General features: G+C 46.5%; 1 protein-coding gene across 3 annotated transcripts in view; it reads left to right on the top strand.

The window, feature by feature from the left end:
• Positions 1,577–25,117, top strand: part of PTPN3 (protein tyrosine phosphatase, non-receptor type 3) — a 158,342-nt gene continuing 134,801 nt past the window's right edge. Inside the window, exon 1 of one of the 3 annotated variants that reach the window (XM_005684284.3) lies at positions 1,577–1,769. In XM_005684284.3, the coding sequence (XP_005684341.1) occupies positions 1,721–1,769 (49 nt within the window). In that variant the 5' untranslated portion in view covers positions 1,577–1,720. The remainder of the gene's footprint in view (positions 1,770–25,117) is intronic. The other 2 variants (XM_005684283.3, XM_005684287.3) reach the window with 2 other exon arrangements.

The following is a 25,117-nucleotide window of genomic DNA, read 5'->3' as shown; positions in this document are numbered from 1 at the left end:
CGTTATTGATATTTCTCCTGGCAATCTTGATTCCAGCTTGCGCTTCTTCCAGACCAGCGTTTCTCATGATGTACTCTGCATAGAAGTTAAATAAGCAGGGTGACAATATACAGCCTTGACGTACTCCTTTTCCTATTTGGAACCATTCTGTTGTTCCATGTCCAGTTCTAACTGTTGCTTCCTAACCTGCATATAGGTTTCTCAAGAGGTGGGTCAGGTGGTTTGGTATTCCCATCTCTTTCAGAATTTTCCACAGTTGATTGTGATCCACACAGTCAAAGGCTTTGGCATAGTCAATAAAGCAGAAAGAGATGTTTTTCTGGAATTCTCTTGCTTTTTCCATGATCCAGCGGATGTTGGCAATGTGATCTCTGGTTCCTCTGCCTTTTCTAAAACCAGCTTGAACATCAGGGAGTTCATGGTTCATGTATTGCTGAAGCCTGGCTTGGAGAATTTTGAGCATTACTTTACTAGCGTGTGAGATGAGTGCAATTGTGCAGTAGTTTGAGCATTCTTTGGCATTGCCTTTTCTTGGGATTGGAATGAAAACTGACCTTTTCCAGTCCTGTGACCACTGCTGGGTTTTCCAAATTTGCTGGCATATTGAGTGCAGCACTTTCACAGCATCATCTTTCAGAATTTGAAATAGCTCAACTGGAATTCCATCACCTCCACTAGCTTTGTTCATAGTGATGCTTCCTAAGGCCCACTTGACTTCACATTCCAGGATGTTGTGTCCAATTCTTTGCCACCCCCAAGGACTATACAGTCCATGGAATTCTCCAGGCCAGAATACTAGAGTGGGTAGCATTTCCCTTCTCCAGGGGATCTTCCCAACCCAGGGATCGAACCCAGGTCTCCCACAGGGCAGGTGGATTCTTTACCAGCTGAGCCAGAAGGGAAGCCCACTTTAGACCAAGGAAGAGGGTAATTACTAAAAAGAGTAAGTGCTTTCTAGTCCTTACTTGGTGCTTATTATCAGTGGTTCCTTGAGTAAGTTGTAAGACTATTTGGGACTCAGTTTTCTTATCTGTAAAATGGGCATAATACCTGCCTGCCCTCTTGGCAATGTTATCAAGATGACAAAATGAGATAGCATGTGTGAGATAACTTTACAGGGGTTGTGATAAGGGCATGTGGATCATCCCTGTCTTGAGATCCAAGAAGCAAGAGAAAAGTAAGTGAACTCAAGGAACAGAGTTCTGTGGCAGCCCTGTTCTCCACCAGAATGTTTTTCCCAAACTGGCAAGGAACGGAGAGCAAGCTTTCCCTGGAATGGCATCCATACTAATTGGAGACCATCAAGGGTTGCACTCTCAGTAGTCAGCAGAGCCTACTTCATCAGGAAGAAACTTGCAGGGCACGAAACAGATTTAATTTCATTGGGAAACAGTCTTGTCTGCCTCACAACAACAAATTAAGCTCTGGGTGACTATTCCCGTAAAACACGTCCTGTGCTTAGCGAGGCTATTATGGGGTGCAGAGATATGGTAAAGAATCAATTAAACCTCTGACACATCCAGTGGCGCTCAGAGACCTGTTACACAGGTTTCCCCAGAGGAAAATAATCACGCTGCATTATACTTTGGAAGCTGATCGAGGCAAGATTGTGGAGACAAGTTTTGGGGTTTGCAAGACAGACTTTAGCTTTTCTACATTGTTTCTGAAGAGCCAGTTAAAGGATTACGGCAGCCAGGCCTCCATTCAGTCCCACGGCACCATGGTGGAGCAAGAGGGATTAACAGCATGCGGGCACCCTCCAGAAAACCGTAAGTTCTCTTTTTTAAAAGCATTTCATGAAATGGTAAAAAGATTGCAGTGTTTACCTTCCTGCCCATTTTGAAGTGAAAGCAACTGCTAAGCAAGTAGAATCAGAGGGATATTGAAACTGAATTCCTTCCTATTTTTATAATAGGACTCCATCAGCAAAAAAACAGTCATTGTCCAGAAAATCTGTTTTAAAAGAAGTTGTAGAATTTCCAGAAGAGCTTTGGAAAAAAAAAAAAAAAATGAACAAGAGGGTTAATAGTGGAAGGTGAATAATGTTTGTGTTTACACCGCTTGAACTGTTTCTATGACAGCAAGTAGAGATACTTTACAAAAAAAAAAAAAAATGATGTGGTTTGGGGGCTAATTCAGACACCCGGCTAAATCAGCTTCAGTCTCAGTTCCTGAATGACTTCTGTGCCTGAGTTTGAATACACCAGAAGAGATTTTGAGGTTCGGGCAGTAGGTTTTCAGAAGTGTTCCCTCCAAACGAGCTTCTGCGGAAATAAAAAATTGAACGAGAGCAAGGCAAGCCAAGCATTACCAACGATTGCTGTGGAGCAGCAGGCTACAACTTGTCAGTGCCATAGGTGGGCCAGGAAGTAGTCTGGGGCGGGGGGGTCTCAGCTAACCTCCCCCATGTTGAAGGCTAGTTCAAAAGCAAATAACTAGAGAGAAAAGATATCGTGAGGGTGGAGTGTAAATGTCCTGTTTTCAAGACATTTTGCCAGGAGAGAGAGAGAGTGAAAGAAAAGGAAACCCAGAAAGTAAGGACAAGACCAGGCCTGCCCAGGGACCCGTTCAGCTGTGGTACCAGGCAGGACATTTGCAAAGGAAATGCTCTCATGTTGCAGGAATCCGTTCAGTTAGGAGAGTACGAATGTTTGACAATTCCGTTCACGAAGTCAACCTGCAGCACCTTTTTTTTTTTTTTTTTTAAATATGAGGAGGTGAGAAGGGAAGTATGAGGAAGGATCCCCTTTTTAACCAGATGGATTACTTGATGCGTTATTTCATCAAAATCTTTTGTTCTTTTCTTGTTGAAGTTGTTATCTCATCCCTTAAGCTCCCCTCTATTGCTTGGGAAAAATACTTTTTTTGTAGAATAGTATTCACTTGTGTGCATTAAGGCTTCCTTGGTCTTTCTAGACCAGAGGTCTCTCAAAGCTACTGAACGCGCTGGGACCTTGGGTCTCGGGGTCCTCTCAGTCTTGGGGCTGCAGGGGTCAGGGCTGCCCTGCCTTCCGGTCTGTGCCTTGCTCTGCACCCTGCCCTCCCCTGACAAAGGCAGGGTGGGCTTCCAAACAGTGATTTCCTATGCAAAAAACAAGTTCCCATTGCTTAAAACAAACCAAAAAATGGAACATCACTCAAATATTCCACCTTTTCATTTGACAAAGAGGAGAACTGGACACTCCAGAAAATTAAAATGAGTCAGTTAAAGGCAAACACTAGCGGTAAAGAACCTGTCTGCCAATGCAGGAGATGTGGGCTTGATTGCTGGGTCAAGAAGATCCCATGGAGAAGGAAATGGCAACCTGCTCCAGTATTCTTGCCTGAGAAATCCCACGAACGGAGAAGCCTGGAGAGCTACAGTCCACGGGGTTGCAGAGTCGGACACGAATAAATCGATTTATAGGAGGAGGAAGCCAGCCATAGGAGCCAGGTCCTTTTGGATAACTAGTTCTGCCACACTGGTCTTCTTTTCCCTTTGTCCAAGGCTGTGGTTTTTCCTGTGGTCATGTATGGATGTGAGAGTTGGACTGTGAACAAAGCTGAGCGCAGAAGAATTGATACTTTTGAACTGTGGTGTTGGAGAAGACTCTTGAGAGTTCCTGGGCCTGCAAGGAGATCCAACCAGTCCATCCTAAAGGCGATCAGTTCTGGGTGTTCACTGGAAGGACTGATGTTGAAGCTGAAACTCCAATACTCTGGCCACCTGATGTGAAGAACTGACTCATTGAAAAGACCCTGATGCTGGGAAAGATTGAGGGCAGGAGGAGAAGGGGAGGACAGAGGATGAGATGGTTGGATGGCATCACTGTCTCGATGGACATGGGTTTGGGTAAACTCCAGGAGTTGGTGATGGACAGGGAGGCCTGGCGTGCTGCGATTCATGGGGTTGCAAAGAGTTGGACACGACTGAGCGACTGAACTGAACTGAACTGAAAGGAATCGGCAGAGTCTTCTCCACCTCACCTACCCCCTATCTCCATTTAGCCCATCACTCATATTCTTAACCGTCTAAGCCACCAGGGAAGCCTCCCACCCCGCTTTTCAACATTTTTTTCACCTTACCCACCCCCAATCTCCACTCAGCCCATCACTCATATTCACAGCTTACTACACACACCACATATTCCTCAAGGATAAAACCTGCATATAATCCCTGTACAGTCAATCCAATTCTACACGCATTTACTGAGCACCTACGCAGCCCTGTAGCAGGTACTGGAGATTCACGGATGAACAAGACCCAATCCCTGCCCTGTGATACATAGACAGACTGCTAGAACAAAATATCTAATTGAACTACAATAGAAATTCTCTTGAATACATTGTATTCCAGAAATACAAGAGAAAAGAGGATTTCCCTGGTGGTGCAGTGGATGGGAGTCCAACTGCCAATCCAGGGGTAGATGGGTTTGATCCCTGGTCCAGGAAGATTCCACTAAGGCCCTGCACCGCAACTACTGAGCCCGAACTCTAGAGCCCATGAGCCATAGCTACTAAGCCTGAATGTCGAAGCTACTGGAGCCTGTGCTCCACTAACAGAAGCCACCACAATGAGAAACCCTCGCACCAGCACGAAGTGTAGCCCCTACTCGCCACAGCTGGGGAAAGCCCACGCGCAGCAGAGAAGACCCAGCACAGCCAAAAATAAAAATAAATAAATAAATAAAATGTTTAAAAGGAGGGAGAAAAGGGAAGAAAATAGTTTGAAAATTCTTCAAAACATTAAACAGAAATATAACACGACCCAGCAGTTCCACTCCTAGGCATGTACCCAAAAGAACTGAAGACAGGTACTCATGCAGATATATGTACATGCATGCAACCCCAAAGTGGAAACCATCCAAATGTCCGTCATCAGATGGATGCATAAACACAGTGGGCTCTATCCATACAATAGAATATTATTCAGACACAGAAAGGCATGAATCTTTTTCTGTTGTTGTTATTTTTATTTATTTATATACGTATGGGCTTCCCTGATAGCTCAGCTGGTAAAGAATCCACCTGCAATGCAGGAGACACTGGTTCGATTCCCGGGTCAGGAAGATCTGCTGGAGAAAGGAAAGGCTACCCACTCCAGTAGTCTGGCCTGGAGAATTCCACGGACTGTATAGTCCATGGGGTCCCAAAGAGTAGGACACGACTGAGCGACTTCCACGGCCACACTGGGTCTTTGCTGTTGCACTCAGGCTTTCTCTAGTTGCAGCGAGTCAGGGCTACTCTTTTTTGGGGGGTGTGGGCTTCTCATTGTGGTGGCATCTCTTGTTGAGGAGCGCAGGCTCAGTAGTCGTGGCACGTAGGGTTAGGTGCTCCGTGGCAGGCGGAATCTTCCCGGACCAGAGATTGAACCCATGCTCCCTGCATTGGCCGGTGGCTTCTTATCCACTGTAGCACCAGAAAAGCCTGGCATGAATTTCTAACACAGTAGAAATATGTCACCACACAAGTGAACCTCGAAAATATCGTATTATATAAAAGAAACTAAACTCAAAGGTCACCTATTACATGATTCCATATGATATTCTAGACAATGATTCTAGACATATGAAATAGCCAAAACAGATAAATCCAGGGACACAAAAAGTAGGCTGGTGGTTGCCAGGGGCTGCAGGGAAGGGGCCACATGGAGTGACCACTCAAGGTGTATATGGTTTCATTCGGGGGTGATGAAAATATTCTGCCACTACATCACAGTGATGGTTCCATTTTTACATGTACTAAATGCCATGATTTGCTTGTCTGAAATGGTGAATTTTTTGTTATATATGTAAGTGGAGAGTTCTAAAAAGTCTATGAAAGACCCAGGGATCGAGCTTACAGGCTCAACAGAGGGTTGGCTCACACAGGCCTGGGATATCTTTAGACCATATCCTGGAAGAAGTGGGATAGCTAGTGAGGACGTTTAGGCAGAAGGAGGACTTGCTCAGATCTGTGTTTAAAATGGATGCTGTCAGTGGTAGGCTGATAACACTAGGGAGGGTCCGGACCCATGGAAACTAGAGTCTGCCCAGTGAGAGAGCGTCAAGAATGTGCCAGGATATAAAATACTTGCCTGATCATGTTTCTGTTGAGTAAATGTAATCATCTTCCACTAAATCTGAGCTCAGAAACAGTCACTGGGATGCACAATCTTAACCACAATTCTTTTAAGATCCCCTGTTAAACAGTTCAAGCCTATATTTTTGCACATCATACCAGCTTTGGCACCCAACACCCTTTTCAAAGCAAAATTAACCTGCTTCCTCTTTCTCTGATGATTACTCATAAGGACTTGTCTTTGAACAAATACTTCACCAAGGAAGAAAATCTGATGTGGATGACAGCAAATTGCAGTCCAAAAATAGTTTACAAAAGGAACTATTATCCAAAATTAATCCATGTATTTCCCTAGTCTCAGTGTTGGCCACTTTAGCATGTCAAGAAATACTTCAAGCTGTAACTTTTTTTTTCAGTTGCTAATGACATTATTTTGTACAGAGAATAAAAATTTGAATGGAATCAGGAAAAAAATCTGATCTGCTCCATACTCACTTAAGCACCAAATTCAATGTAACTTAACAGAACTGTACAGAATCTATCAAATCAAACTTTGCCAAAATTGGGAATTCAAAAGATCTCTATCTTGTAGTCAGTGTCCCTGCCAGCGAACTTCCCCTTGTCTTTCATTATGAAGGAAACCCCAGTACTGAAAGTTTTCCCAAACGCAGGACTCAGCAATAAAACTATTCAGGCACCCAGCTTTCGTGTCCACTGAAACTTCTTCCAAAATTCCCTCTCAGTGCAGGATCAGTTTCATTTGGAAAGTAAACAAATAACAGCAGCAGTGAAGAGGAGAGAGGAAAAGTTGGGCATCGTTGGCATCATATGTGGAAAGAAATACATTCCAAGAGCAAGCATGTTTTCCTTATGAATCCTTAGACTCATTACTTCACACTTATGTGCCAAGACAAGGATGTGGCTTTCAGGCAGGCTTCAAGGGAATGTTTTTTTACCTTCCAAATCATTCAGTCAACAAACGCCTACAGAGATCCTACCATTGGCCAGGCTCGGGACCAAGTGTTAGGATCCAGAGATGAAGATGTGCTAACTTGATCCTGGAGGTGCTCATGGGCTAGAGGTCAAGGAGAGGAGTTATACTGGGTGACAACCAAGTCTAACACAGCATCATTATTAATTAGGACTCCCAGCTTCCAAGAGCCAGAGATGTCATTCTCTGCCACTATCTGTCACTATCACAACTACACCTCAGTTCAGTTCAGTTCAGTCGCTCAGTCCTGTCCAACTCTTTGCGACCCCATGAATCGCAGCATGCCAGGCCTCCTTGTCCATCACCATCTCCCGGAGTTCACTCAGACTCACAGCCATCGAGTCAGTGATGCCATCCAGCCATCTCATCCTCGGCCGTCCCCTTCTTCTCCTGCCCCCAATCCCTCCCAGCATCAGAGCCTTTTCCAATGAGTCAACTCTTCGCATGAGGTAGCCAAAGTGCTGGAGTTTCAGCTTTAGCATCATTCCTTCCAAAGAAATCCCAGGGTTGATCTCCTTCAGAATGGACTGGTTGGATCTCCTTGCAGTCCAAGGGACTCTCAAGAGTCTTCTCCAACACCACAGTTCAAAAGCATCAATTCTTCGGCACTCAGCCTTCTTCACAGTCCAACTCTCACATCCATACATGACCACTGGAAAAACCATAGCCTTGACTAGACGGACCTTTGTTGGCAAAGTAATGTCTCTGCTTTTGAATATGCTATCTAGGTTGGTCATAACTTTTCTTCCAAGGAGTAAGCGTCTTTTAATTTCATGGCTGCAATCACCATCTGAAACTACACCTCAAGTAGGTATAATTATCCCCATTTTAAAGATAAAATATAGGACTTGCCTGGTGATCTAGTGGTTAAGATCTGCCTGCCAATGCAGGGGACACAGGTTCGATCCCTGGCCCAGGACGGTCCCACATGCGACAGAGCCCATGTGCCACAGCTGCTGAGCCCACGTGCTGCAGCTACTGAAGCCTGCATACCCGGAGCCCACGCTCTGCAACAAGAGAAGCCACGGCGATGGGAAGCCCTGTACCACAGTGAAGAGTCGCCCCAACTCACCACACTAGAGAAAGTCCATGTGCTACAATGCAGGCCCAGAGCAGCCAAAAACAGGAACAAAAAATTTTTAAACAACAAAAAAGATACAATAAAAACTGAAACTCAAAGAGGCGAACTTTGCCCCCAACCATCCAGCTAGCCGTGATAGACACAAGATTTGGATGAGTTCCTTTTGATTCCAAAAACCCTGCCCAGTCTAGTCTTCCCAGGTCCTTTTCACTGTGATCAGGGTTAAGATCAAGGGCATTCAGAACTTACTCCAGCTTGTCTTAGCCTTTCATCAAAAAGTGGTTGTATCTACATTGTGGATTGATAGCAAAATTGCCAGGTTTTAAACATTAATGCTAATGACAAGGGCAGGGTGGGGGGAAGTTAGACATTTACGTCCAACTAGAAGACAAATAGAAACTGCTATGAGAGGCTAGATGAAGACGGCATAGAGAGAAGAAAACACTGGGCTTCATGACGCTGGATTTGGCACTGATTTTCTTGGCTAAAACAGCAAAGGCACAAGCAATGAAAGAAACAAACAGGCAAATTGGACTTCATCAAAATGAAAAACTTTTTGTGCATTAAAGGACACTAGTAATAGAGTGAAAGTGCAACCAAAAGAATGGGAAAAATATTTGCAAATTACATATCCTATAAGGCATTAATATATAATGTATATAAAAAATTACTGAAACTCAGGGACAAAAAAAAAAAACCAACTTGATTAAAAAATAGACAAAATAGTAGAAGAGATATTTCTCCAGAGAAGATACACAAATGGCCAATAACCACATGAAAAGATGTTCAACATCACTAATCATTAGGGAAATGAAAATGAAAACTGCAGCGGGATACCATTTCACATCCATTAGGATATAGCTGTCATTAAAAAAAAAAGAAGAAAAGAAGAGAAGAAGTGTTGGCAAGGATGTGGGGCTATTGGAACCCTTGTGCACTGTTGGTAGGAATGTAAAGTGGAGCAGATGCTAGGGAAAGCAGAATGGCAGTTCCTCCAAAAATTAAAGTCAGAATTACCATATGAGCCAGCAGTTCTACTTCTGGCTACCTGCTTCAACGAAGGGAAAACAGGAACACGGAAGGAAATGTGCACACCCATGTTCATAGCAGGATTATTACAGCAGCCCCAAAGTGGAAGCAGCCCACGTGTTCCTTGGCGAGTGAATGGATAAACAAACCACGGTGAATGTACACTGTAGAATATTACTCAGCCTTAAAAAGGAAGGAAATTCTAACACATGTTACAACGTGGTTGAAACTTGACATTATTCTAAGTGAAATAAGCCAGTCACAAAGGGACAAATACCATATAATTCCATTGATATGAGGTACTTAGTCAAATTTATAGAGACAGAAAATAGACAGTGCTTGCCAAGGGGCTGGCAAGGGAGGAATGCGGAATTAATGTTTAACAGGCACAGAGTTTCCGTTTGGGGAGATGAAAAAGTTCTGGGGATGGATAGTGGTGATCTTGCACAACAATATGGATGAATTTAATACCATTGAAAGTGAAAGTGAAGCCACTCAGTCGTGCCCAACTCTTTGCGACCCCATGGACAGTAGCCTGCACCAAGCTCCTCCGTCCATGGGATTCTCAAGGCAAGAGTGCTGGAGTGGGTTGCCATTTCCTTCTCCAGGGAACCTTCCCAACCCAGGGATCGAACCCAGGTCTCTTGCATGAACTGCAAATCTAAAAATGGTTAAGAGGTGGTGGTTTCCTTGGTGGTTCAGTGGTTAAGACTCTGCTTCCACTGCAGAGGGAGGAGATTCCATCCCTGGTGAGGGAACTAAGATCCCATGTGCAACAGCCAAAAAAAAAATAATAATAATAGTTAAGCTAATAAATTTTATGTTATGTATATTTAACCACAATTTAAAAAAAAAAAAAAAGATGGCATACAGAGCACTTGCATTGACCTCAATACCACCCAAGTTTCCTTTTAATGACAAAAAGAAAATATGCTTTTTAAAATTCCATTCTATGGGAAGCTGTTTAAGGATAAGAGTTTGATCTTTGCAAGATGAAAGTTACTGAGCTAGATAATGACGAGCAATGTACGACAACGTGAATACACTTAACACTACCAAACTACACACTTAGAAACAGTTAAGGTGGTAAACTTTAGGTTATTTGCATTGCGGTGGCATGTTTAGCCACTTGTCATGTCCGACTCTTTGCTACCCCATGGACTATAGCCCACCAGGCTCCTGTGTCCATGGAATTTCCCACGCAAGAATACTGGAGTAGGTTGCCATTTCCTTCTCCAAGTGAAAGTCAAAGTCGCTCAGTTGTGTCTGACTCTTTGTAACCCCATGGACTACATAGTCCATGGAATTCTCCAGGCCGGAATACTGGAGTGGGTAGCCTTTCCCTTCTCCAGGGGATCTTCCCAACCCAGAGGTCAAACCCAGGTCTCCTGCACCGCAGACAGCCTGCTTGCAGGCGGATTCTTCACTGACTGAGCCACCACCACAATTTAAAATAAAGATCCATTTGAACACTAGAAAGTAAGAATAGCTGCTACCAATGATACCAACCCACCAGAAAATTTGGGGAATTTCTGAATGATAGAAAGCAGTTGAAACTGGACTGGGAGAAGAAACCTCAGCTCGAAATACTTGCAAGAAGACTTGCTGTGTAAGGGGGTCAAGGAAAAGAGTGATTGTCCAGGAAATTAACTGGGGTACTCTGCAAGACCACTTGAAGGGCAAACTGAAGTATAGATTGAACTACACCCCAGAGTTTCTGATTCCGTTCATCTGGGACAGGGCCTGAGAAACTGCATTTCTAATAAGTTCCCAGGGGGTGTTGATGCTGCTGGTTTAAAGACCATAACTGAGAACCACTTTGAGAAGTAGCTAGACTTGATAGCACTTCCCCCTCCTTCGCCTATAACAAGAAACAGATGGCAGCATCTCTCCCAGGTAGAAACACTGAGTGTGATCCCGAGGCCCCAGCCACCTAGAAAATATAAGGGGTAGAGGAGAAGGAACACCCCCCATACTGGAGGACTGCTGCTAAGTTGCTTCAGTCGTGTCCGACTCTGTGCAACCCCGTAGACGGCAGCCCACCAGGCTCCCCTGTCCCTGGGATTCTCCAGGCAAGAACACTGGAGTGTGTTGCCATGTCTACTGGAGGACTAGCACTCAGTATATTCCACCACCACCACCACCCCCCATAATGATGAGAGGCAGGGACTTGGACCGTATCTACAATCACTGTAAGCTCACCAGACATTCCTAAAGTCAAAGGAGAGAAGGCAGCCAAGAATTGCCAAATCTTAAAGGAATGTCAGACTAAAGAACATTGGTGTGTCAAGAAAGAGAACTCGTTGACAAGTGAAATTAACCAAACAATATGGTGTTAATTTCTGTGAATAAATAGCGATATAGTTCTTCCTTTCGAATAGTCATACCTTTTTGAACAGTGGCTTAATGAAGCATAATTTATATCTAATAAAATTCACCAAATTTAAGTCTACAATTCAATGCATTTTGGCAAATGCATGCAGTTATCTAACCACCACGACAACCAAGAGACTGAATATTGCCGTCACTCAAAGATTTTTCTTGGTGCCCATTTTCAAAAAGCACTAGGGCGGGGGGAGTCATATTGCTAGCTTTTTCCTGGGCACAGAGGGGAAAATCTGAGTTAATTAGTATGGGGTCACAGAAAATGTGGCAGCTAGATTCTCTGGAAAAAGAATAGGAGGTGAAGCTTCTCCATGAAACTGTTTTTCAATCTTCAGTTCAGTCGCTCAGTCGTGTCCGACTCTGCAACCCCATGAATTGTAGCACGCCAGGCCTCCCTGTCCATCACCATCTCCCGGAGTTCACTCAGACTCACGTCCATCGAGTCTGTGATGCCATCCAGCCATCTCATCCTCTGTCGTCCCCTTCTCCTCCTGCCCCCAATCCCTCCCAACATCAAAGTCTTTTCCAATGAGTCAACTCTTCTCATGAGGTGGCCAAAGTACTGGAGTTTCAGCTTCAGCATCATTCCTTCCAAAGAAATCCCAGGGCTGATCTCCTTCAGAATGGACTGGTTGGATCTCCTTGCAGTCCAAGGGACTCTCAAGAGTCTTCTCCAACACCACAGTTCAAAAGCATCAATTCTTCGGTGCTCAGCCTTCTTCAATCTTAGTTGCACACAAAATCAATGGGAGGATTTTCTTAAAATACCACTGCCTGGACTCAACTCCCAGAGTTTCTGATTTGCATCATCTCTGGTGGAGCCTGGCTTCCCTGGTGGCTCAGACAGTAAAAAATCTGCCTCTTGCAATGCAAGAGACCTAGGTTCAATCACTGACTAGGGAAAATCCGCTGGAGAAGGGAATGGCAACTTATTCCAGTATTCCTGCCCAGAGAATCCCATGGACAGAGAAGCCTGACAGGCTACAGTCACAAAGGGTTGGACCAAGTGAGTCACATACTCACACTCACTCTCACTCACACAAGCCCAGGCATTGGGTATCTTTTAAAAGTCCCTCCCGGTAATTCTTATGGTTAATCAAGGCTGAAAGATGGTGGGTTAAAGGCAGTCATTTCTGAAAGTGGAGAGTAGGTTTTTAAAAATCATAAAGTCTATATAACAACTGTCACTAAAACAAATGACTTAAAAGGAAAACTTATACCCAATCCCTTTGCCCTTGCACAGCAACCATTCCTGACACTGTCTGCACAGAGCCATATTTTGGCACCACTCGATGCACTGTGGTGATGCTGCAATTTTCCTTTTATTTTTTAAGTTCCCATTTATCATAAACATCTTGCTTATGTCCCTACCTAAGGAGCCAGTTTAGGGTAGCATTTCTGAGTGTGGGCTTTGAAGTCAAACCCGGGTTAAAACCTCAGATTTTTCACCTACAAACTGTGAATCTCCAGCAAACACCAACACATGCGTGAACTTCAGAGGCTCCGGCTGTATGATAGGAATAATGGTACCTACCTTATTTTATTCTGAAGGCCGATGTTTGTAAAGATACAGCAGCAAGACACCTGGCAGGCACACGTCTGGCTTTCAGGTAATGGTAGCTGTTGATATCATCGAAACAAGTAGGATGATCCACTGAAAAGAATGCCATTCTAGGTCACTAAATGCAAACAGACCTAGGGGTTGGGAGAAGGAGGGAGGGACCCGGCTCAGTCCCGCAGCAAGGCCTCAGGCAGGCTGGGGGAGAGGCTTACAGAAAGCAGCTGTGTACGTGCCCCTGTGAGTGCACCTGTGTGTGCTCTCCGGGCCGGTACAGGGTGGAGTTAACGCAGTCAGGGAAAATTCTGAGGGAGGAAGAATTCACGACAGCCCCTGGATCGCCTGTTTCAACAGCAACACCACGAGAGCAACAAGAGCCACAAAGAATGGAATGTACAGGCCAACTGAGCTAGTTCTCTTGTTTTCTCTCCATGAGGCTAGAAAACCAGGCTGATTCCAAGGAGGACTGAGGAAACATCCTGGGGGGGTCTCGGACGATCACAGGAGGTCTGGCCTGGAGGGTGGAGGACAAGCATTCCTGTGTCAGCTGGAATGACAGGACCAGGCCATTTAATTTGACCCTGAAAAATAATGTGCGTTAGCCACTCGGCCCTGTCAGACTCTTTGCGACCATATGGACTGTAGCAGCCAGGCTCCTCTGTCCATAGATTTCTCTAGGCAAGAATACTAGAGTGGGTAGCCTTTCCCCTCTCCAGGGGATCTTCCTGACCCAGGGACTGAACCCAGGTCTCCTGCATTGCAGGCAGATTCTTTACTGCCTGAGCCACCAGGGAAGCTCCTAAAAATAATAGTAATATGAATTTATAGAGAGGTGCTATTCTGGACCCTTTAATTAAATCATTCTATCCTTACAGCAATCCTATGAATGAGACATTGTTATTATCCTTGTTTTACAGATGTGGAAACTGAGACATAGGGCAGTTCAATAAACTTGCCCAAGATCATGCAGTAAAAAGGGTAGAGTCAGAACCAGAAACCCAGAGACCATGCCCTTCAATACCACTGTACCCCAAGCAGATGAAGTGAGACACAGCAGCTATTTTATAATTAAATCTAAATGGTCATGATACCAAATCGCAATTTACTCCATCATTCCCTTTTTATTCAGTGTTTTCCCACTGTCCACTGTAGCAAACATCTGCATACATAGCTTTGCACTTCTGTTGAATTATCTCCTTAGGGTTATTTCCCATGAATGGCGTTACTTGGGCCAGGGAGGGCGACGATGCCGTAGTTGTTGCTACATATTGTTGTGTTTACTCAACAGGCTGCAGTTGACACTGTCACTATGCAGTAGGAGTATACCACTTTCACCACCACCTCAAGCAGCAGGGGGAGAATTATTGTTTTGTAAACGTTTATTTATACAATTTTTTTTTAGATTTTATTGCTGTGAAAGTTGGAAATTTGCAGCATTAGGCTTGCTGGCCAGCTAGGCTCCTGGGATTTTCCTTTAATGCAAGGCTCCTTCTTTCACCTCACCTGAAGTTGAACCTACCCCCAACCCCCTCCCCACTGCAGGCCAGGTTCTCAACTCCCAAACTATCTGGAACTCTGGAAGGTGAGAGGCCCATATGTCTGGACTTTTCTCTACAGCACGCATAGAGCGCCACCGACATTTTAGCTGGGTTTTCTCTCCTGCTGTACCAGCTGGCTTTCTTGTATGAATTGGAATGGCCTTTAAGACAGGCTAGCTGTCCCCCTAGTTATAGAAACCAGTGTTTCTCAGATTTAATTGTATCTACAAAGCACCTGAAGATCTTGTTAAAATGATTCTGATTCAGTAGGTCTAAGGCAGGGACTGATTCAACCAACTCCCAGGTGATGCTAACCTTGCAGGTGCTAAGAACCTAAATTAAATTATTTAAATTCCTCAGACCAGACAACAGATAGAGCCCAGGCAGTCCCATCAGAACCTTCTAATTCCAGCTCTGTCTCTGACAGCCTCTGGGGCCTTGGTCTAGTCAAGCTTTCTGAGCCTCAGTTTCCCCAACAGTACGATGAAAGGATGAAACTAAATATTCTCTGAGTCCCTTCTGTGGTTTTTGTTTCCATCTTGGACTTCTTTAGCCCGTTCATATTATTTTCCCATGGTGTTTATTTAACAATTTTTGAACTCGGAGAATGAACACAAGCACCTTTTTAAACACTAGGAATATAAAAGGATGAACAAGTTAGACATAATTCGTGCATTCATGAGAGCTCAGATCTACTAGGAAAGACAAGCAAATTAGAGTGAGAAAACAGCTCCTGTGTTTGGGTAGAAAAAAGCTCAGGGTCCTGGGGGAGCAAATAGAAATTGGATTTCACCCAGATCGACAAACAGGAATCTGAGGAGACTCCCTAAAAACAACCCATTCCTAAGGTGACCCCTGAAGGATGAGAGATGGGATCCACGTGCAACTGGGCAAGGGAAGTGGACTCTGGTCCTCGCCGTGGGGAAGGCCTGGCCACGCCCAGGGCAAGAAAGAACATGGGGGCTCTCCTGAAGCTGAAGAGGTGCGTGTAGACAGAGGGTGGAGGAGAAGGGGCGAGAGAGGAGTGGGGGAGATGGCAGGGTCCAGAGTATCGAGGTTAGAGTTAAGGAGTCCACGGATGTGGACATTTTCTAGGTGATCGCAAGCCCTTAGGGCACCTGAAGAAGGGATGAAACTGGATTTTAGCAAGATCACTTTGCCGGCAGTGGGGCAATTGGACTAAAGGGGATATGACCAAATGTGAGGAAAGCAGTAAAAAGACTTGCAAGAGATAAGAAAAGGCTGGACTAGAGCACAGCAGTGGGAAATGGGAGCACTGGATGCATCGACAGAGACAGGAGGCAGAACTGACAAGTCTTGGTTGAATGTGGGGAGGGAGGGGTTGGAAAAGTACAAACATCTTACTGGCTTACAATAACAAACATTTATTTCTTGCACATGGGCCTGTGGGTCAGCTGGGCTCAACCTAACTCAGTTGGGCTCAGCTCCAGGCTCTAGGTCGAGCTCAGGTTTATCTCACGTGTCTGCTGTTCAGGCACCCAGGGTCTCCTCATGACAGATGGGAGGAGCCCCAGGGGAAGTAGGAACACAGGTGCCTCCCAGCAGAGTGCCATAAGAGCCTCTGTTAGGAACGGCCATGCAGTCATTCGTTTGTTCAAAGCAAGACCCATGGACAAGCCCGAAGTCAATGAAGTGCACAAGTATACTCTGCTCCAAAATGGAAAGGAAGGCAGAATGAGGATTTGCTGAACAATAATACAGTCTACCGTGGGGATTAAACCCAACCCCCAAATAGACGATGGAACCATTCACAGAAATAAGGAACACGTAAGCAGGACCATCTGAGCTATAGGGCTTCCCTGGCAGCTCACATGGTTTTCCTTATGTGTCCCTTTGTTTCCATGAATGGTTCCACGGTCGTGGGGGCCTCCCTGCTGGCTCAGATGGTAAAGAATCCGCCTGCAATGTGGGAGACCTGGGTTCGATCCTTGGATTGGGAAGATCCCCTGGAGAAGGGCATGGCAACCCACTCCAGTCTTCTCACCTGGAGAAGCCCCATGAACAGAGGGGCCTGGTGGACTACAGTCCATGAGGTCTCAGAGTCAGACAGAACTGGGCGACGTTCACTTTTAAGGAGGACTATGGTTTTGGATAGAGGTGTAGAGAGAAATGGACTCCGTCCATGTAGCGCAGAGTTCCTGGTGAGAGATGTCAGAGAAGCAGTTGGGTAAGTTGCCCACAGCTCAGGAGAGAGAGATGGGCTGGAGATATGTATTTGTGAGTCATCAGCACAGGGTTGGCCAGGAGAGGGGATGAGGTCATCCAGGGGGAATTTGCAGAGTTAAAAACAAGGCAGGCCTAGCACAGAACCCTTGGGAACATCAAGGAATGTTCTTGGAAGAGAGTCCAGCAAAGGGGATGGAGCTGTAGCCAACAGAGAGCAAAAAACTGGATTCCTGGAAGCCAAGGGACAGAAGTGTTTCAAGAAAGAGGGAGTGGGCCAGAGTGTCCAACACCGATAAAGTCCAGTGGGACTGACCACAGGGTATCAGTTTCCCTAAAACAAGGTGCTCTGAAGCTAAACGTTCAGACAACATACGGAGAGAGGGAGAGAGCTCTTTGAAAGTAATTCACTGGCCTGCCTCTACATTTGGAACAAGGCACAAGCAGACACACCCACTCCTCCCTGAAATTATTTACAAAAGCTTGTTATCAAAGTGCAACATACATACTGAAAGATGCAGAAACTGAGTGCATGTAAGTGTACAGCTCAAAGCATTTTCCCAAGACGAGCACACCTTATCCAGCACCCCAGCAGCACCCCGAAAGCCCTCCATTGGTCCCCTTCACGAAACCCCTTCCACACTTTTTCACAAGATTTTCCCAAGATGCCAGTGCACTGCGAGATCCGCGGGGAACCTTGCTGAACCCAAGGCTCCCTAGTTCCTATCTCAGAACTTCTGTGCTCCCTGTTGCTCCCACCCCAGCCTCTTCCCAGAGGGCTCCCTCTCTCTCTTTCTCCTTGACTCATTCCTTCTCTTTGTTCATTAGCCACGCAGTAAACTTGTTTAGAGGGCCTGTGTGTTATATACTCTCCCAGGGGGCAGAGAGAGAGAGAGAGACTATAAAGGTGAGTAACCCCAGGCCTTGTGCTTCAAACGACAAACGTGTCGATAGGCAACGTGAAACCATCACGATGTGATGCTGCGGAAACAGAGCTGGTACTCTGTGTGGGTGTAGAGGGAACGTGCAACCACTTGGGAAAAGTGTATCAGAAATGGTTGAACTTGTGTGGGAAGGATGAACAGGGCTTCTAAGCCTTTGATGGAGTGGAGCAGGACCAGCTTTGGCTTTATGCCGTGGACTTCTCCTGTGGCTGCCCTTCACTGCTCACCACTGTGTCACGCACAGACTGATTTTTCTTCCCGTTGAACAACCCACACCACTGACGGTGCTGTAATTGGACAGAGGTATTGTTGTTCAGTCGCTCAGTCGTGTCCAACTCTTTGTGACCCCATGGACTGCAGCATGTCAGGCTCCCTGTCCTTCACCGTCTCCTGGAGTTTGCTCAAATTCATGTCCATTGAGTCGGTGATGCCATCCAACCATCTCATCCTCTGTCGTCCCCTTCCCCTCTTGCCCTCAGTCTTTCCCAGCATTAGAGTCTTTTCCAGTGAGTCGGCTCTTCGCATTAGGTGGCCAAAGTATCAGAGCTTCAGCTTCAGCAGCAGTTCTTCCAACGAATGTTCGGGGTTGATTTCATGTAGGATTGACCGGTTTGATCTCCTTTCTGTCCAAGGGGCTCTCAAGAGTCATCTCCAGAACCAAGTTAGAAAGCATCAGTTCTTCCTCACGCAGTCTTCTTTATGGTCCAGCTCTCACATCACGTACTACTACAACATGCAAAGATTTGACCATACGGACTTTGGTCAGTCAAGTGATGCCGCTGCTTTTTAATATGCTGGACAGTAGAGGGCGCTCAAAGACTGTGCTTGATACGAACTTTCACGGACTTTGCCATCCAAGAGGAAACACTTTCACCAAGGCTCTGCAAGATCTGAAAATCGATGAAGACCAGAGAAGGGAAGCGATGTGCCCAGGATCACACGGCTGTTCAGTAGCAGAACAAGCCCATTCCACCCGACCCATGCAATTTACTCTGTGATCCAAAACTCGGAATTAGTATAATTTAAGGATGCTTCTAGAAGCATCATCAGGACTCCCCGGGTGGCTGAATGGTAAAGAATCCGCCTGCCAATGCAGGAGACACAAGAGATGCAGATTCGACCCCTGGGTTGGGAAGATCCCCTGGAGAAGGAAATGGCTATCCACTCCAGTATTCTTGCTTGGAGAATCCTATGGACAGGGGAGCCTGGTGGGCTACAGTCCATGGGGCCACAAATGGTTGGACTGAGTGACTGAGCTCTAGAAACATTATCCTTTTTCTTTTTTGCCATGATACAGAGGCATATTTCAGCTTACAAACCTATTACCAATGTATCTAGATGTTTTCTCTTTCTTCCTAAAGCTGAAGCTAGTGTCATATTCCCAGGGAAATTACGATGGTTCGGAGCAAACACAGGCTCTGGAATAAGTCTGGGTTCGACTGTAAGATCTACCTTCTTCTTAGTATGACTCTGGATGCATTTCTTAACTACTTCCAGTCTCTGGATCCTAATCTATCAAAGCGGGCCATGATCACACACATACCATATGAAGGTGTTGTCGGGGTTAAGTGAGTTGATGCAAACAAAGTTCCTGGCGAGGAATGATTGCTCCGTCAACGCAAGCTCTTATTCTCAATCTCCTGGCTGGGCAGCACTGGGCAACCACTCCTGCTGTGTCCGTGTGTGTGAGGAGCCCAGCCGTGTATTCTCAAGCCCTTGGAATCAACAGGCTTGTTTGGTTTTGAGTCCCTGTCCTGCCCTGTTTATGGGCTGTGTGATCATACCCTCCTCTGCCTTAAGCTGGTTTCCTCATTCCTTAAAGGGCTGATAATATCGCTGTTAATATTACTCCTCCTGGTGCAGCAAGAATTCCTTTTAGGTCAATTCAGAAAGTATTTTCTGATACCCTATTATGCCCTAGGCCCAGTGTGTGTGTGGAAGGGGGGCTCCTAGAAAGAAAGACAAATCAGTCTAAGCCATATACTTGAGGATCTAGTAGTCAAGTGGGCTAGACAGGCTGGTGATCCTACAAATTACTAAAGGCTATGATGAATACAAGAGAAGCAGAACTAGTTAGAGGATTCCAGGAAGTCTTCCTGGAGGAGGTGAAATCTCAGTTGGCTTTTGAAGAATGAACAGGAGTTTTCCAGACTCATTTGCCTTTAAAGTCAATGGAGATAGTTTGTGGAATCAGAGAGGTCTGTTGTACATGTGTGTACATGTGTGTGTGTTAGTCACTCATTCGTGTCCAACTCTCTGTGACCCATGGACTGTAGTCTGCCAGGCTCCTCTGGAGTCCATAGAATTCTCCAGGCAAGAATACTGGAGTGGGTAGCCATTCTCTTCTCCAGGGGATCTTCCTGACCCAGGGATCGAATCCCAGATCTCCTGCATTGCAGGCAGATTCTCTACTGTCTGAGCCACCAGGGAAGCTCCTGAAGTACATACCAGCTAGAGCTTTTCTTTTGTCCTAACCTCATGGACCCCAGGCCCAATACTCTATCTCATCTCCCTCTTTTTTTTCCCACATACCCCTCTGAAGGAGGCAGGTGAGCCTTGGTAGGCTGGTGAATTAAACCTGCTTTAAGAGGAAACAGGGATAACCCCTAGTGGCTCAGAGGGTAGAGACTCTGCCTGCAGTACGGGAGACCCAGGTTCAATCCCTGGGTTGGGAAGATCCCCTGGAGAAGGGAATGGCAATCCACTCCAGTATTCAGACCTGGAGAATCCCCTGGAGAGAGGAACCTGGCAGGCAACAGTCCATGGGGTTGCAAAGAGTCAGACACGATTGAGCGAGTAACACTAAGAGGAATGAGTCCAGGGATATCTCCCTGGTGCTCCACTGCTTAAGGCTCCATGCTTCCAGTGCAAGGGGTCATGAGTTTGATCCCTGGTTGGGGAACTGAGAACCACTTGCTGCATGGCAAGACCAAAATAAATAAATAACAGAGTCCAGCATAATATGATTTAAAAAATAAAAAACGAAATGAGCCCAAATCATGGCAGTTGGGAAGGGAGCCTTCCCCTGCCCTCCCCCTCCCCCCAGCCCACACAGATCACCTGGAGGTGGAGGCATCCTGCCTGGCAGCTGTCCCAGGGGAGCAGTCCACATCTCAAGACTGAAGCATTCCTCTGCCTTCCAGCGGAGGGGGCACAAAGACCCCACCTCCATTCCTCCTGCAGGCAGCCATCCCAGACATTGCCATTCACATCTTCACAACTGTCTCTGCCTGAGTCATTCTTCCTCATCCTTTTCCTGCCCTCCCGAAGTCCTCATGTCACTGCCTCCAGGAAGCTTCTGTTGCCTAGCACTCCTGGCACAGTGGTCCCCCCTGCATCTCTAGTGCCAGCCCAAGCTCCATCATCATCACCCTGCATTCTGAGGCTCTGCCTCCCCTTAAGGAGGGAGCTCTCTGCAGGCAGGTGCCGTGTCTGAGTGAGCTCTGTGTCCTCAGTCCCTGGCACAGAGCCCGATTCAGAAGACCTCGCTTGGTAAATGTTTGCTGAATTGAGCTGAACTGAGCTGAACTGGGCCCAGAATTCCCGCCTCTTTCCAGTCAATGTTTTTATTTTCCTATCTTGGCAGGAAGCACAGGGCACACTCAAAGAGGTGACTGAAGAGTACGTAAAGAACAAATTATTTAGAGGTCTGGGTTAGGTGAAGAGAAATCAACAAGGTGCAGCACCCAGAGATTGGGTGCTGGGGAAGTACCACCCGCTAGGCCAGAGGGGGTAAAGAAAGGGAGCTGGAGCAAAATTTGGCAGGAGCAGAGAGGGGCTGCCCAGCAGGAACTGAGGATGCAGCCACTGCCAAACCACAGCCTGGAGTGGAGGGGGAGTCAGGGCCCACCATGGCTCCTCCCACCCACCTCCTGCTCCCCATTGGTTGAACCCAAATGGTAGTCAGACACCAAAGAAGCCCAGGTGGCGCAGGCCCCAGATGGCAGCTTCCCTGGGCACAGAACACAGTGAATGAAAGCAGAGAGCAGACCAGGATGGGGAAGTGGGGAAGACCCAGCACAAGTGGTTTTTCCCAAAATATCATCCACATCGCATCAGCCTCAGAACGACTTCAGGAGCTTTTTCAAAAGCAGGTTCCTAGGCCCCAGAGGGTAAAGAATCCACCTGTAATGCGGGAGACCTGGGTTCAATCCTGGGTCGGGAAGATCCCCTGGGGGAGGGCATGGCAACCCACTCCAGTGTTCTTGGCTGGAGACTCCCCATGGACAGAGGAGCCTGGTGGGCTGTACAGTCCGTGGGGTCACAAAGAGTCGGACACAGGCTCCAGCCCAGACCTTCTAAATCAAAATAGCTGTCTATGGGGCCTGGGAATCTGAATTCTCAGGAAGTTCCCCCAAGAGATTCTAGAAATCACCTGAGGACCACTGGAAAGTATGGAATTGTGGGAAATCTGAACTTGGTTGATTCAGAATTTGAACCCACAGATCATCCCATGGGTGGGGCCTAATGATGTTGGTTCTCCATCTGTGACTTCCAAAGGTCAGGGGAACCTCATTCATCCTTTCATTTACCCAGCACTCCTGACATCTGCTAACCTCTGGGGCCTGGGGAGGCTTCTCCCAGCACAAAGGTGTTCCCCACCTGAACATCCTAGGATAACGTCTTACATGCCACCTGGGGATCCTTCTGGGGCTTCAGAAACCTGCCTACCGTGTGGGGAGACTCCTCAGTGCTTCTGCCAACACCAGCTCAAGCACCAGGCCAAATAGCAAGCAAACTCGTAATTTCCACCACCTTTACACACAAGAAACCCAAACACATCTCTCTCCCGAGGTCGAGTGTATAACTGCCTATGAAACATACACTTGGAGGTCCCACAGTCCCTCGATACACATGGCCAGTCCATCTTCTATCCCCAGCCCCCCACCCCAAGGCTCCCAGCAGAAATCTGGGAGTCACCTGTGACACCTCTCTCCCTGGACCCCTGCCCCCAGACGCAAGGTCCATCCACCAGCCTCCTAACCCTACCGCCCCTCCCCTTGCCTAGGTTTCTGCCTACCCTTCAGGGCACCTACATCTCCCTGCTTTATCACTGCAATGACCTAACAAGCTCCCTTGTCCCTTCCCAAGGCATTGTTGCCCAAGGGATCTTTTAAATATGCAAAATCCAAACATGTCACATCCCTGCTCAACATCTTCACTGCTCCCCTGTGCCCTCAGGACCTAGTCCAGACTCCTTAGGTAGAATACAAGCCTCTTGCATCTGGCCAAGCCTGACTTTCTACCTTGTTCCCACCACTTTGCACCCCCTCCTCACCCCACGCACCCTCACACTCTCATCATAGATTTTAAGCTCATTCACTTTCATATCTTCTCCCCAGAATCTCCCCGCTTCTATACCTGTTAATTTCCCCCTTGCCTATCAAAGTCATTTCAAACTTTGTCTTATCCTTGAAGTCTTCTCTGACCCATGAGACGGTACTACCTCAGAATCTTGCTCTCCTTTCTGAAAGATTTTTATCTCACCCCTGGGAATAGTCCATTTGTTTCTCCTGTGAGTCTGTGATCTCTGTAAGGACAAGGATCAGTCATGCCTAATTTGCCTTTATTTCCCAGAGCTGACAGAATGCCTTCCAGCCCCCACGAGTGGGTGGATGGCAAGGTAGACTGAGAAACTGAACGGACCTTAGTCTCTTGCACAGGCAAGGTCTTCCAAGAGAAGATCTAGGGAGGACTGCTTCGTTAAATCCACTAATTTTGAGAGGAGTTTCATCTGATTCTACAACTAGTGGAATGTACCACGCACTACACCAGCTCTGTGCCCACAGCAGAGCCATCAGGAACAATCTCTCCTCTCGAGGACCTCGTGATAGTAGAGGAGACATTGTCTTAGGTATTTTCAGACTGCAAGGAAAGGACATACTCAGGCTTCTTAGATACTGAGGGCTAGATTAAGGCACTTCCTGCATAGCTTTTCTTGTGTGGAAGTAAGGAAGTTTGAGAACCCATCTAGCAGCAGCCCAGTCCCTCCAAGACAAGGATGTCAAGTAGATGTCATGGAGGTTAGAATTAAAGATCCTTGGGTCAGCCAGCTTTTGTCCCAGTAACGCTGTACAATAAGCCATCTCCCCAAAACTCAGTGTCTTAAAACAACAGTTTATTTGCAGTTTGGTTAGTGTGTGTGTGTGTGTGTGTGTGTGTGTGTGTGTGTGTGTGTGTATGCGCTAAGTCACTTCAGTTGTGTCCACCAGTCACGATGGGATTCCATCCATGGGATTCTATCAGTGGGATTCTCTAGGCGAGAATACTGGAGTGGGTTGCCATGCCCTCCTCTAGGGGATCTGCCTGACCCAGGGATCAAATTCAGATCTCTTAGTCTCCTGCCTTGGCAGGCAGGTTCTTCGCCACTAGCACCACCTGGAAAGACCTTGGTTTTAGTACTTCACATTTTTCTCATTCTTCTGGGACCAGCAGTCTACTTGGGGCAGTCTTTTTACAGCAGGAGCAGAAGTTCAAGAGGGACCAGCTTGACCACACAAGCCTGCTGCAAGCCTCTGATTGCATCACATCTGCTAACGTCCCATTGGTCAAAGCAAGCCACATGGTTCAGCCCAAAGTTCAGTAGGGACAAGTCCAGCTACTTCTAGTGGAAGGAACTTCCTGGTCATGTGACAAAAAGCTTGGATGTAGGGGAAAGGGAAGAGCTGGGGGCCAAGGCAATCTATACAATCTATCAAACTCCTCATTTTTCAAGACCGAGGTCATCTTAAAAACAGATATTAATGACTTTCTTTTTTGTCTTTTCAAATGTAAGCTCCATAAAATCAAGGACTTCACTCTCTCCCCAGAACCTAGAACAGACATAGCAGATGGTTGGTGCTAACCTATATTTGTTGAATGAACAATGCCTCTTGCTGCCCCTACTCACATTGTCCCTTCCCAAGAGATGGCGTCTGATTAGACGGGTTTGTTACCATCCACGATGGTGAAGGTGCCAACTAAGGAGTCTGGACTTTATTCAGTGAATAAGCCACAGGAAACCACTGGAAGCCTACCAGCAGAGGAATGACTTGTCTAAACTTGTACTTTAGCAAAATTAACCTGTTACCAAATGTCAGGAAAAAAACTGAGAGAAAGTTGGAGACCAATTAGACGGCTATTTAAAGAGCACTGGTGAGAGACAAGGAGGTCCTGGGGTGGAAGGTGGAGTCTGGAAAGGAAGTGAGAACTATCGTGGGGGTAGAATGGAGAGAGAGCATGTCCTTTTCTGAGCTGACAAGACAGGGAGGTGTTGAGGCTGGGAGATCAGGCAATGGGCAGGCAGTCAATGGATGAGAAGCAGATTTGTGGGATGGAGTTGATCTACTACTTTGGGAACTGTTGAGTTTGAAGTGCTTTAAATGGCAA

The sequence above is a fragment of the Capra hircus genome, chromosome 8 (assembly GCF_001704415.2).
Source record: "Capra hircus breed San Clemente chromosome 8, ASM170441v1, whole genome shotgun sequence".
In the NCBI taxonomy this organism is placed as follows: Eukaryota; Metazoa; Chordata; class Mammalia; order Artiodactyla; family Bovidae; genus Capra; species Capra hircus.
Note: the sequence above shows the minus strand (reverse complement) of the source record. Positions and strands in the feature narration are given on the sequence as shown.